Consider the following 15,060-nt stretch of genomic DNA (forward strand, 5'->3'; position numbering starts at 1 on the left):
GATTGCAGGATCCACTGACTCACTCACAAGTCACGAGTCCTTGGATGTGATCGTCATTAGTGACCGGAGATTGTGTCCCGGATTAGGTTACCCACGTGCGCATCCATGTCCGCCGGCAAATTGCTTCAAGCCAACGAGGGTCCATCGTCCAGTCTAACCCCTGTTACAAACTCCGATATCGTCAGTAAAATGATCCGAGATGACCTGGCAATTAATCTACGAGTACCTCTCTCTTGAAAAAGCAAGTAAAGACACCTGTTGAGCCTTGCGAGTCTGGAAATACATTTATCCGAGGGCTAATTCTTTTGCATACGCAGGCGCACACTCTCCAGCATAGCCCCGCCACGCTGCGTGTTGACTTTTCTTCGGGTCTTTGAGTCACAGATCAGCCCTCGACATGGGATAGGGCTCACGTGCGAACGTGCAATAGTACGTGTTTTCGAGCATTAATCAGTGCCTGTAAATATCGCAACCGCGCGATAAATTAATTCCATAGAGTACAAGTGCGTGTGAGTGAGTGCGTGAGTCACAAGGAGCTGATTTTCGTGTAAAGTACCGAGCATGCATGAAAGTGCGTGGGACACGTAATGAGGAAGAAATGTTTTGCGTTATGTCTTTTTCAGCCTTTAAGGGCATGAGGTATAAGAATGGGAGGGTTTCGCTGTGCCATTGGGATTGAGAAGAGCAGAAAAGTATACAGTCATCTGGAAGAGGGAACGGGAGATAAAATGCCGAGAACGAGAACCCAAGATGAGGCCTGCAAGATTGTGGGTTTTCTCTTTATACACTTTTTTATTTTATTACACTTTTGCTGATTTTTTTGCGATAGAATGGTGTTAGACCGAGGGTTTATTTGTCCCGAGGGGATACATTGTCTGCGTCTTCGGATACGGATGGTGAGAGGTTTTTCATGAGTCGGGTTAAGAATCATTGTTTGTCCTCTCTTCCCTTGCTTAGTTTCTTGTCAGCTGCGTGATGGTTAATTTTGGTTGTGGTCACGGTAGATCGCTGCGAATGCCCTGGCTGGAGTAGTTCCAGCAGCGTACAGGTCGCGCGCACATGCCATCACCTGAGAGCCCTCCTCGGCGACGAGTACGAGATTGCGCGATTGGGTGTTCACGGAGTTAAGATTGATGGTGGTGGCGGGGGTAAGACTTTGGTGGTTGGGTCGAGGCTTAAGAAGAAGTCTGCCCCCGCCGACGAGGAGGAGGATGAAGATGACTTCAAGCCTGAGAAGAAATCCCTAAAAAAGCGCGATAGAAAAGGAAAGCAAGTTGCTGAAGAAGAAGACGCTGAAATTAGTGGGGAAGGGGGGGAAGATGTGGAGGAAGAGGTGGAGGAGGAGGAAGAAGAAAAGCCGGCCAAACGCCCCCGCCGTGCGGTAGCCACCGTTGCCGGTAAGCAGGCCACTGTAGCAAAGAAGGCAAAAGACACTTCGTTTAAGCCCCTACTCGCCGAGAAATGGGACCTGGAAAAGGGCCGTGATCCTACGGGATGGCACATGTCTGAAAAGCTGGATGGCGTGCGCGCGTGCTGGGATGGAGAGACTTTCCGCAGCAGGGAGGGGAATCCGTTCTATGCACCAGCGTGGTTTACGAAGAGGATGCCGAAAGATGTATGTTCCCCCATCATAATATAATATTTCCCTAATACTAGCGGCCGTGTCCTAATAATGGTGGGTATGATAGATAACACTCGACGGCGAACTTTTCACCACCCGCGGCGGCTTCCAGGACTGCGTTTCAATCGTGCGCACACAGAATAAACCCGACGCTTGGAAATTCAGCGTTACATACCAAATCTTCGACATACCGAGTATGGGGCACAAGCCCTTTGAAGAACGCATCGCATACCTCAAAGACCTCTTCGGGAGACTGCGCATTCGCTGGGTGCACGTTCTCGAGCATACAATATGCAAAGGTCGAAGACACCTTTTTGATACTTTAGACAAAGTCGTATGTTTCACCCTCCCTCCTTTCTACACAGTCCTCATCTAACACCCTCCCTCCACACAGACAGCCAACAAAGGCGAAGGGCTCATGCTCCGCGAGCCCGGGTCACTATACATCAACAACCGTTCCAAAACGCTCATGAAGGTCAAGCGTTTCTTTGACGCCGACGCTATCGTCCGCGGCCACGAGCGCGGTTCCGGCAAGAACTCGAATTGCACCGGCGCACTCCGCGTTGAGATGCTCGACGATAACGGCGAGCCCACCGGTAAGTTCTTTAAGATTGGCACCGGGCTCACGGATAAGCAGCGGCAGAACCCGCCGAAGATTGGCATCATTGTGATCTATAGGTTTCAGGAGCTATCACGAGATGGGAACCCTAGGTTTCCGGCGTTTGTGGGGGAGAGGGCTGATTAGGATTTTAGGTTTTTCTCTTTTCTTTTTCGGATATGGGGGTATTGGGAATGGGGAATTTGGGATATTGGATTTATTCTGAATGATTACGATTCTCTTTTCTTTTTTTTTTTGGAAGGATTGGATTATGTGTCTTCTTGGTTGGCAGGTCGAACGGACTGGATAGTAGGGTTGGCTTGGATTATGATATACTCATGATTTAATGAATTGATTATACCCGCCATTGAACACACCTGAGCTGCTATCATATGAGCGCAAGACCGACCTTTCCTCAGCCCTCCCCCTGGCCAGGATCGGCAGAGAGCAAAGGGAAGACCCCGCGATGTGAACCATAGCATCGCCCGCAACTATCCAACCTACTCGAGTATCATACACCTATGATACTGGGGTATGAAGGTTGTGATGAGGCGGACGGACAGGGGAGCTTGGTTGCTAAAGATTCCCCTCCTGGTGCCACTCCTACCATACCTAATTAGATTGTTTTCGTCAAGGAGTCTCGGACGCCTTGACCCCCGAACACTTTTCCGTCCCATAACTGACCTCCATACGCTGACTTTCATGCATCCGCAATGACCTGCAAGTAGTAGCACGGCCCTTTTGTGCAATCGAAATCGCACTAAACCCCGCAACCCCCCCCCAAAAAAAAGTGAAAAATACGCCTCGAGGTTCAAGATTCTCGTCAAATGTCGCACAGGGGCCCCCACCCGGCTGGTAATACCAGTCGAGTGATATTTCGTGATAAGAACTCGAATACCTTGACCCAACTCCTTCTAGTTACGTGATCCTACTAATATAGGGTAGCAAGTGAGTTCCATAACCTGTCCCTCTTCCTTTTGGCATTGCAGATACTAATAAGAAAAGGTTGGGCGGAGGGGGGGGGACCTGGTGCTATTCTGTATCGTATTCATGGGGATGTGGGTGGTCATGATGGGATGAATGTTTCATCGGATATCGATGGACGGGACGTAGGGGTCTAAAGAGGGTTGCTGCGGGCCGGGTTTATGGGGTTGGTTGGAGGGGGAGAGTACGGTACTTGTTTCATTTGTTTGGCTATCTGTTTGTGTGTATGGTGATATTTTTAATTATGCGCTGTGGTACTTGTCTGTAATGATTATCTGATTTTCTGATAGTAGGTTCGATCGTGTGTCTCCCCTCTGCCTAGACTTAACCGCCTGAGGACAGCGATGCATCACTAGCACGCTAGGCGGAACCGATTGAAGGAGAGAAGAATACCAAAAAGATGGGAAAAAGGGGGTCCGCAGGTGTCTCTGGATGCCTATACGGAAGGATGCTCTTAGTGCCCACTGACTAAAATGGCCTTTTTCTTAGCAATCCCCCAAGGCGATGGTGTGGTATTGATAAGGCATGCTTTGGTTAAGGTTTGCTCAGAATTGAGCGTTAAGATAAATCGGTTCATTTTTACCTCATCTATCAAACGTAATATTTATTACTGATGTGTGACGGGCGTGTTCCAATGCTCAACCCGAAAGGTTCTCAGAATTACAAAGAAAAACCACAACATCCTCCAGGGAGTGGTGGATCCTGAAGTGAGATTTGGCGAGGAGAAGCGGGCCGTGCTCAATGAATGGGTTGGAACAAATGCTAAGCGCTATTGGCCACCACCCGGAATCCCTCTTGCCCCTTCCTGGTGGGACAGATGATGTTATTATCGATGAACCCCGAATTCCTGCATTGGTTCCGTTGATCGAAAATGCTCGCCCGGAGTTCAAAATTATCTACCGTTTTCACACCGAAGTCTGCAGTGACTGTGGAGAGGCTTGGAAGCACTCATGAACAGATATGGTAGTGGATGTAGAGTTGGATAAAGTAAACCGGTGTCTTTGCCGGTCACCCAGTGGACAATTTTTTTCCTCACGATGTTCCATTGGCCATGGTTGGGCGGATGCCCACTTGCGCTGATTGGTGTGTTTCCCTTGCCTCTGAATTATTTTATAGAACTGACAAATATAGGCTTGATTGGTGTAATAAACCTTTGTGCGCGTGGGATTTAAGATTTTGGCATCATGATCTACAGAATTTATGCAATGAGCTGGGATGTGAGCTGATCTTGCAAACACCTGCTTCTTCGTGGTAAAATTACCAACTCAGTTGGTGCCTCCAGGGAATTAACCTCTGTATTCTGCAAGGGGGTATATCACTCAAATTACGTAATTTGACCCGAGCAAGGGCATTCCAGATATCATTGAATCTTATTGTACCATAAATTGTGTGTCCGTGTAATCAGAGATGTCCCCGAAAGGCTTGCTCCGTGGTTGCTGAAGTAAGTTGAACACTATTTTATTTTGGGGCAACCACTCTCTGAATAAATTTTGTGTTGACGGTTTTTAGTTCTGGAGACAGGGCTATCGGTGATTCGGGTGCGTCAATGGTTTTTGTTGGAACTATGGAGTTGCTTGCTCATTTGGGATGTGCTGTGGTCGCAAAAGATGTGGTAGCCATGGGAATTGGGTTAAGCGGGAATGGTAAGTTTCTCCTCAGATGATTTATGAATGCAAATCTGAGTTTCAATCTGGTGTTGAACTCAACGACAACTACTACAAAGCGGGCGGCGTAACTGCAATTGTGTGAAGGATTTGAAGCTAAGGTGTCCGAAGCACTGCGAGATGGTCTTATGGATGGGTATAGCAGTCAATGATTGACTCGCGGAGGGATAGAGAAAAACTAAAGGACTATGTGGGAGCTGTGGCAGGGCATGGACAAGAACGTAAGGTAAGGAAAAACAACTTTGTTCGTCTCTCCTCTAAACTAACGGTAAAGATAGGTGTATAAGTAAAACATAAACAATGTATCCTGACCATTCCATGAATCACCACACCTATCCGTATCTCTCCAAGCATGCTACCCTTTCCTCCATACACTCCTGTGGTAAAAAAAAGGAAAGACATGCCTGGAGAATCTCCTGTCAATCTCTGAACCTCCACGCCAATCCATTGAACCTTTGAGCTCTCCGCCAGACTCCCGAAACCTCCACAATCTATCTCAATTAACCAACATCGATCTAGAACCTTCAACGGATGGAAGGCCTGTAGTTGCCATAGGGACGGTGGCATTCCTTTGCAGACTCGGCATAGAAAAATCTGGATTTCTTGTGGAAGTTGGAACCGTTTGTAAAGTTGCTTGCTGCCTTTGCCTTACGACTAAAATTGGGAGAGGCCAGGTTCTCGAGCCTAAAGGGAGATGGGTCACCGACATAGCGCGGGAAGAAGCTGGCCAATACAATGAGCTTAGTGAGCCGGTACTCCAATGTGGAGGAATAGGTATTAAGGGTGAAAACTTGGGGGGTTGGAAGCTAGTATTGTATCGTACGCTATGCAGGCTTGCGGTATGAATACCACATAGGAACGAGTGATACCTCGTGATGCTGGTTTTACCACTGGTTGGTGGGGAGCCAGTTTGTCCCTAGCGGACTGGAGATAAGATGGCTAGAAGACAGGAATGCAGTACAAGGATGAAGAGCTGGTGTAGGGGTGGTGAACTGGTGTTGATGTTGCATGTGATAATCTTTTGTAGTCCCTGGGTCGATTGGGAGGTTTTTCCGTATTCGGGGGATTTGTTATTGTCGATAGGGTGATGCCCGTGGATAGGCGCCTGTGAATACAGTACATTAATAAAGAAGTTCCCGCTATCCACAAGGATTTTTTCTCTCAAACTTTGCCTCACTGTAGTTCCAGATATTCATTCATATCACTGACTTTGCACAGCCAACTGCTGACCCAAACTCCTGTCTAGCTAGTTGTGTAGACAATCCCCCTCTTGGGGTTAGTGCACCTAGGTTGAGACTTCTCTGCTGTGTGCGCTGAAGATTTCTTGATAAATTTGCTTAAAATAGGGGGGGGGGGTTACCTCCTACCTGCTGACCGGGGTGGAAAACCGGATGCTTTAGTTGTTATATATTCTTTCTTTTATTAAATTTTGGTCAATATCTACAGGCCGGTTCAGGATATTAAAAAAACATATACTGGAGCGTAAGGGTATTTGGAGCCCTGTTACACAAGTCTCCTCCCCCGTCACCAATTCACCTTTTATTGCCATGGTAAGAAGGCGACAGTACACCCCTTCCAGCCTCAAGTGCAATCACCAGAGGTCACTCAGAGCACACTTCACCGCCAGGAACGGAGATTTCGAGAGTCGGATGTTCGATTTCTAATGGTCACCAGGCAGCCCCCTGAAATGCAAGTAAGAATACAAAGAAGTAGCCGCAAAGTAGCCCAAAGCAAAGAATTCCCCCACCTCATAACCACGGGATCGGCTAAAATGGGGATTCCATACCATTTTGCTTAAATCTACATTTTATTTCGGGCACTGCTTCCGCCAATTTGTTTTGAATTCTGCCTTTTTACATTTACCCTTCAATTTTCTGGTGGCACCATTGGTGAGCTACTTATGAGCGGTGGAAATTTTAACCCCACAGGTCTCGGATTCGGCATATTGGAGAAGAGTCAACGAGGAGACAAAAGATCCGCTGCAGGTAGGACAACTGCCCACCGTCCAGTAAGTAAATATATGAATAGATAAAATGCAGAGAGTGTTACCAAAAAGACCACTAATCGTAAATATTACTCTCAAAGATGGGCTTTAAGCCCGGTAGCATGATGGGACTTCTGCTTGTACTTGGGGTGGGGATAAACATAGGCTCCAAGCATCAAAATCCCGCCAAGCGCAAGCTAGAGTAACTAGATCTAAATTTATATAAATCATGGCAACCTAGATAGCCGGCACCATGAAATCAATCCTTTGTGGAAGCCATAAACATGGTCGCAATCGGTAATACCGAGGATTTCGACTAAGTCTTGAGGTATACAAGGTTCTCCCACTCATGAATAGAGGCTCTCCCACAATATACACAGCCCTACCATTAAGAACAAAATTAAATTAACTATTTCTCCCATCAAAGTCTGGTGCCCCAGATAAATCAAGGGCGCTTTACGCGATGCGAACGACGAGCTGGTTAGTTGTCAAACTGCGATAATTATTAAAAAGGGCCCCACTGCTTCCCACTCAATAGCACGCCCTGAGGTACGTACCCCACACCAATGTTCCCCCGCAGAACCGATTAGACTCGAACAAAAGGGTTTAGAACCTTTGACGCTTGGGTTGCCATAGTAAACCCTTTTAATCTTCCAAAAAACTGCAGGGATAACCTGCCAGCCAACTCGAAACTACGAGCTAACGTTCTATTTGGCGTGTCCAATAATTGGAATGCTCTTGCTTGCAACGATAGAAGGCCCTATACCGGCACCTCAGCGATCTGACTATTACTAACACAGCATAACATATTATAGGAGAGCACCTACAAGTTGTGGTCCGTATCCACCAATGACCTTTTTCCACTCTGGAGAGACCTGCAATATTTCTTCTGGAATACTTTCCGTTCATCTAGCCATCTGTTTCAGCAAGGAACCCAGGATCCTGGTGTCAGACTGCTCCTTTAGTGCTGCAAAATCAAAGTAAAAATATATGACGGCCATGTTTTGTTCTCTGGCTTGATCACACAGCAATCCATTACCAGCAAGCTGTTGTTGCAGCTAGTTAGTACGGGCCCTTATCCTTCGCCGCGAGAGAGTAATCCATATTACCTGATATGATAAACGTCTTTGCCGACCCCCGGATTTCCATAGCAAAACAGAATTGTGTTATCATCTTGGACCTTCCCCCCACCCGATGAATGCCATCTTCCGAAATTCCTCGGTTGTCCATTCCCCGGCATCATCGGCACGGCGCTCTTGAGTATCCCAATGAGGTTGTTCGGGCACTACCGGTTGGGGTGACGGCTAAGCTAGGAGTTGAGACCGATGATCGGCAGCGGTGCAGTTCCACACGTTATCATTATTCGAATTCCTCTATCACTCCAGCAGTTAGTTTTATCATTGACCGTATATTGCGAGCTCTTCCGGTCTTTACTGCTTGTACCGTTGTATGGGAGGAATTATTGAGTATGGTCGGCTAATATTCCTCGCCATGGAACAAAAGCCGGAGTATGCTAGTGGTATGGTTGGATTGCAGGCACTTGCGCCACTGCGTCATACTGAAGAATGCAGGAGATCCTTTAGGAGTCCTCGAGTATGAAACAATGTAGGGAGGGTTGAGATACTAGGGGGGTGATACTTCATACTGGGGCAGTACAGCAGTCGATAGAAATTCTTGGGAAGTCCATGGCTGCCGTACCCGTTTGTCCTCAAAGGCCCATATCTAGGATATGGTTGAAAAGATCCCCTCCGGGGGAGGATTCAGCATCCGAGTAGTAATTTCACCGCTCTCTCACATCCACGCGAAGTGGCTCACGAGAATGATGCTCGAGCAGATTCTAGCCATTGCTGAGTAAGCTTTACTGAATATATCGGGATGAATGGAAAGGTACTCCTAGAGACTAAAGTGGATCAATCGCGCAGTTGCCGCCTCCTTATTTATAGTAATAAGTCCTTGACAGCAGTTCACTAGTGTCGACATCGAAGGGATGTTGTCAACATGGAAATCTGTAGAACCTAGCTGAACTGCTAGGGCATGGCAAAATTCATCCTCTTGTAGCAGCCATTCCGCATGACTGATCCACATCAACGCTGCCATCCCGAGTCTCGATTTGTCCCCATCTTGTGCCATTACCCGTTCGATCGTTGGACCATAAACATCTCCCAACTCCAATCCATCTGTCATCTTGCTTAGCTTTTCTCGCCCTCGGGAGATTGTTGATTTGTGTAAGATTGCATCGATGTTTAAAGAAACGAGTAGAAACCTAGATATGCATCGATTAGCGGACAGTGTAGGGGAGATACCCAATATTATTCCCTGCGCACATTTCCGACATAATTGCGGAAATCTTGTCTAGAATTTCTGCTTCTAAACTTTCGTCCATCACATCTGGGGTTTCGTCCTCGCTAAACCTAACACGAAGGTATTCGATGATATCATCCTTGCTGGGACACAAAGATACACTTGTCACTCGCCAAGCGAGACGCTTTTCGACCTCAGCTTGGATATGAGGTCTTCCGATGATGAATATCCGTGTGCCTGGTGACTTTTCCAGGATTTGTTGGAGTGAATTAAGGAGGTTGACACGATGCACCGCCGCACACTAGTCCAGAGTGTCAATGCATACAAATGTGCGAAGTGAGGACGTAATGGTCTGTAACATCTTCACTATACCCGGAAATTGCGGCCCGATAGCCATTCTCTGCTCTTGAGAAATCCTTGATATATCCTCTGGGATCTTTTCTATCCCGCCGACGATCTGTTTCAGCAAGGAACCTAGCATAGCGGTCGCAGACTATTCCTTCCAGGCGGCGAAGTCAAAGTACTGTAAAAACAAGTAATGGCTGTGTTTTTCCCTCTGGCCTGGTCGCGCAATCTGTCCACTACCAGCGAACTAGTATCGCGGCCGGTTGGCACCGACTCTAATAAATGTCTTTCCAACCCCCAGGGCTCCATAGCAAAACAACACTGCCTTATCGCCTTCACTTTCACCACTTCCCGCATGCCAGCAGAGAGAAGTGAAGTGATTGAAGTGAACAAGATTAATACCGGTAGGTATTGAACAAGTTAAGGAGTTGTAAAAGAGCTGGTAAGAAGAAAGGAAAGGAAAGGAAAGAAAGATGCGACTGGGAGAGGTACGGTAAGGAAGATGGGACGGTGGAGGGCTGTTGAAAATTGTGGAGTTGAGAATCGATGTAATGATCGGACTGTAGAAGAGTAATTCGTGTTGAAGCGATTATGGAGGTGTGGGGTAGCTTGGAAAAATAATGAAAGGCAAAGCAAAGTGAAGGAGGTAGGAAATTTTACGTGAGGAAAACTTCCAACTCTCGCGTGAAAGTTTGCCTAGAACCTACGATATAACTGCTGGCGTATCCCAAGCCCTCCCATGCTACTGCTATTTGAATATATTTTCTCCCCCTTATTTCCTCTGCCTTCCATCTCCACGCAACCTCTATTGCTGGCATTCAAATAAACCTTTTTTTCACCAACGAATACGAGTCTCTAAAACTTTCATTTTTATCAACCAAACTTCACCCACCCCCCACCAAAGTCTTTACCTGCACACAGTTCCCCTCCCAGCCCTACCTACCGTCATCACCGCTCCCCCGTGCCCTGCTCACACCAGTCAAGTTAAAATGCCAAAGGCAGAGTTGCTTACGAACACCCCATACTTCTTTTTCAACCAGTGTACTAAGTATTGTGTAGATGGTGGCTAGCATCCTGTATTGCGACGTCGACGGCAATACCGACCCAAAGGAGGAACTAGTCGCGGTAAAGGATTCCCTAACCACGGCAGTTGAATCTGTCAAAATGGTCCGAGTTAGAACGTTTGCACGACCAAAAACAGCGTACGGGAATGCATCTGGCACTTCCATTCTTCAGTCCATCGAAAGCATGAGAAGTGAAATGCGCGAGGCACAAAAAAAACAGAACCCAATGAAATGGCTATGCGAGATGAAATAGACAAGCTACGAACCAAAGCTGGAGTCCATGAGCGGGAATGCACGACCAATACTCAAGATTTTGGGGAACGCATCAGAGTTCTCACTCAAGAATCCAATATCCTACGTCCGTTAAGAAACATTGCGCTCGACATAAGAAAACGTTTTTTTGCTACATCTTGAGGTGGCGTGGCAGACGAGCAGACCCCCCGGATGAAATAATAATTCAAGCCGGCAACCACCGAGTTCATGAAGGAGATGTTATAACTGATGTTTCTCTGTTTCGCAATTGTCTGATGACTTCCCATGCTACTTTCACGAGATTATACCGTTTGCCGTGGAGAGAGGTTGAAGGACTCTTAGGTACTGTACACTAATTAATTACCCTTCTCATCTATTACTGACGAAATGTCTTTACGGAGGTATAGCCCCTAAATATTGTATATTTTACTAGCAAGGGGTGTTCGGCTAGCACAGGGAGAAGCATGGAATCGGGTATGATGACTACGTAATTGAGTATGATGACTGCCCTATTCATTCCCTGACTCCTGCTAGCGGAACACCGATCCTTCGTAAAATATACAATACTTAAGGACTATAAATTTACCTCCTTAGTCTACAGGCACATGGTGTTTGTGATGAATAAGAGAGCCACCCGACTCGCAAACGCCGAGAACGCCGAGGAATCTAATCGCATGTCGTCTAAGAGTGTAGAAGCGGATTTCCGCATATTGCTTAAGTGGTCCAAACGTTGCGCTCCGGCGGAACTAGCTCGGTTTAGGCAGGATGAGCGTGGGGCAAATTATCACAAAGGTGTATTTTTAAGAATTCAGAGATGTTACTGTGGCGAGGAGCGGTGTGGCTCCACATTGATTAATAATGACAAACTCTTCTCCCCTCTATTTATCTACTGCTTGTAAACCAATTTAACCTCCTAACTTAACCGAAATATTTTAATCCAGCTTACTCGACAATCCCCAAAACTAAATTATCTAAATTCTAAGCTAGTCCAGACTCTTTAAATCAGACCCGCTCCCGATCTCCAAGGCACACTGGTTTCCCAATATTCAGCCTTTTATTCCACGGTCTACGGGAAACGTGACCCTTCGGACCGCGCTAAATACCTCGCACCGAAGCTGCTTGATGACTAGGGCAACCACCTACCCGGCTGGAATCCTCCTATCGTAGATATCGTGGACCTTTGGGGGAGGGGGTGCCCGTAAGCTAGGGTCTTGAGTCGGTGATTAGAAAAGGGAAACAAATGGGGTTTCGGTTGTGCAAGATTGGATAAAGGGGTATAGATTATACTAGGCCGTGAAAGGACGCCATGGGCTATAGACCCGTATTATAAGCGTAGAACAGAGGAGTACGATATTGTGGTGCAAAATTTATCTAGTTCCAAGTCTAGCTGCGCCAGTAGAAAAACAGACCCTCGTATGAGAGGCAACTTTATCCGAGTGATCTTCTATGACGACAAATACAACAGCCCCATGGAATCATAGTAGCATCCTGCAAACAGATAAAGTCTAATACGAAAAGCCAAAGCATATCATATATTACTCAAAAGGAATAACTGACCGGGTATCATACCGCAACAAAAAAAGAAAGCAACGCTAGAACTCTATACCCAAAAATCCCCCCCTCACCCCAGGCATTATCACGTTTTATGATAATTATCCACCCCAACGCTACCCACTGTTTTTACCTAACCCTCTGGTTCCCAGGCGGCAGTATTGAGGCTAGCCCTATTCTCGGAAGAGGTATCATAGTTTGTCTCAAGTAACGACGAAAAACGACGGCAGCGAAACGGCTAGGTGACGAAGGGCGAAATGGCGAAGTGAAGAAATGCCAAATGAAACGGACCGAGATGACGATTAGTCGCTCTGCAGAACTATGACTTATATCACCAAGACAAGGCTTTGGAAGAGAAAGGAAGTTCACTCTCATTCCAACACTCTCCCCCACCCCCCCTCTTCTCCCACCATGCGATTTTACTTCGTAGGATCATTTCTATAGTGAACCGTCTCATCTGGAACTCTGACCAGAGCCACAGATTCTCCAACCTGGGGGATGACCATTATCTCCTCGAGACCCAAGAGTGAAGCCGTTTAGCCCCTGCTTCGGCGGCGGTGGTGATGATCTTAACCCAAATTCCCGTTATCTTTTACTCTTCGGGGTATGATAGATGGTGAGGGTGGGCCTTGATGGAAGTCTGGCAGGTTCTACAATAACAAAATTATTATGATAATAATAGTATTATTGTTATGCTTTATATTTTAGTGTAGCCAGTCAGCGTTTGTAGAATCGCTTAGGAATACTTGACGGATTGGGCAACTGAACACACCTCGGCACGGATTATCATACTGAGGGGAAATGACAGTTTGCCGTAAATTTATCCCGAAAACTGTAGGAAGAGAGTTGACCCCAATGCCGTGAGTTTGCGGGTCGCTTACACTGAATAAGACCCGCGAAAAGTGCCTTGCGATGGTGGTTTGTAGAAACCGGCTCCACAGAAAGGCTTGATACCCAACCGTAAAGATGATATTGGTGGAATCAAACAACACCGCCAGAGGAACGGGCAGTAGAGTTGAACCACCCGACAAGCTATTGGCGGACTCACCCGAAGGCCTCCATAAAAAATGGGGAGAGGCTTAGGATCTGTCGAAGACGGATCTTGTCGGGATATTTCACTCAAGGGAATTTCTACTTTAGGATTCACACAAGTGGTATGAATCCCATAGTTATCCAGGTTTCTTATTTGGTAAATCTCCTATTCGATTCGTTAACACGAACCACTCTCAAAGTCTCATTCGCGGATTCCATGAACTCGTTCTTGCCAAAATGAATCACTTCCTCAAGAAATTGCCGCTATTGCATGCGAAGCGCTGCTGGATCAGATTTCCATTTCTCTGGTGACCACGAGCCCCGGCACTCGACACAACCCGCATCAGCAAGCAAGCCTTTTTCAGTTAGGTAAAGATATCTCTTGCTCTTGCCTGTAGGATTTCAGGGCGCAGTGACAGGTTGGAGACTTTCGGAGCAGATGGTGAAGATGGCTGCCCTCTAGCTTGGTTTGAACGTCATACTCAGTATTGTAGATATGTACAGTAGGTAGACGAGGAACAAGGTATCTGGCGTAATGCGCCACGTCGTCAAGGTGGGATATACCGCAAGTACTCAAATAGAAGAAAAATGTGTGTGCTACTTTTGTCTAGTATAAGCTGAGGGCCGAGTTTTCAGTGTTCTCCCCTCGCGTAGCCGAGAAGGGGAATTCTAACCTCGTAGTACATTTTTTCTTTCCATTCGGGTACTAACGGTATATGTACCGTTCACGCATCTCTTAGTCAGGCTGTTCACTTGAACAACGGTCTTTCGACCTAAGACAAACTTTCAATTCCGAACACCAAACCAGACTGGACACGAGTGATTGTTCATGACTGCCGTATTGCCCTGAGAGTGTTATCATAGAAAAAAAAAAGTGAGGGTTGGTTACCGGTGCAAATGTTATGGGGGAAGCGACCGAAAAAGAGTTTTTGCGGGTTTAAGAGATCTTGTGAAAGTTTTTTCGACCCATCTAATGAGAAAGATCACCTTTGTATCCTCTAAATTACTAATACTATTTGCCCTTTGGGATTTGTCTGTCGGTTGTGGTGCTCTTGCTTTGGTGTCATTACTTATGGTCAGACTGCTGCACTTGGTAACCTGGCCACTGGTCTACGGAGCCACAGCCTATATGTTTTGCATGTTTTGCACTTTCCGCTAGCAGGAGTTGTTGCACTAGCAGTAGCAGTGGAGTGCATTTGGTATTATTACACAAGTAGAGCGCTCAGAAAAAAAAAAACAAGACGGCTGTTGCCGAATGTTTCCTATATGTGCAGAGCCAGGATTAGGGACTGGCCTTCACTCAAAGAAGTAGTGTAAGTGCAGTTTGGTGTGAAATATTATGAAATGTTAGGAGTGGTAGGAGAGGAGTTTTCTTTCCTTTAACAAGTAGTAGTATGTGAAGTCATAAATCATATATGATGGCTTACTGGTCATATGTTACAAACCTGTTATGGTTTGTAAAGGATTTCATATATTAGAGTTTTGATTAATGACTTATTTGAGTCATATGATATTATGAATGTTCTTTGTACACATGTATAATATGTTCGCAAAGTGCTAATCACATTTCGGAATAAGGTACGATAGTTGACAGATGGCCTGCTCTACCTTGAGGTGCTCATTATTCCGGGTACAAATCTGATATATACTGTTTGGATGGCAGT

General features: G+C 46.4%; 1 protein-coding gene across 1 annotated transcript; it reads left to right on the forward strand.

The window, feature by feature from the left end:
- Nucleotides 1-1,501: 1,501 nt before the first annotated feature.
- On the forward strand, nucleotides 1,502-11,712 carry GSTUM_00010383001 (uncharacterized protein; the record flags this gene model as incomplete). The annotated part of the gene is made up of 4 exons (XM_002841254.1): nucleotides 1,502-1,615; nucleotides 1,689-1,955; nucleotides 2,016-2,341; nucleotides 11,415-11,712. The coding sequence occupies 4 exons, from the start codon at nucleotides 1,502-1,504 to the stop codon at nucleotides 11,710-11,712; spliced, it is 1,005 nt and encodes a 334-aa protein (XP_002841300.1).
- Between the last annotated feature and the right edge of the window lie 3,348 nt (nucleotides 11,713-15,060).

The sequence above is a fragment of the Tuber melanosporum genome, assembly GCF_000151645.1.
Source record: "Tuber melanosporum whole genome shotgun sequence assembly, scaffold_7, strain Mel28".
NCBI classification, from domain to species: Eukaryota; Fungi; Ascomycota; class Pezizomycetes; order Pezizales; family Tuberaceae; genus Tuber; species Tuber melanosporum.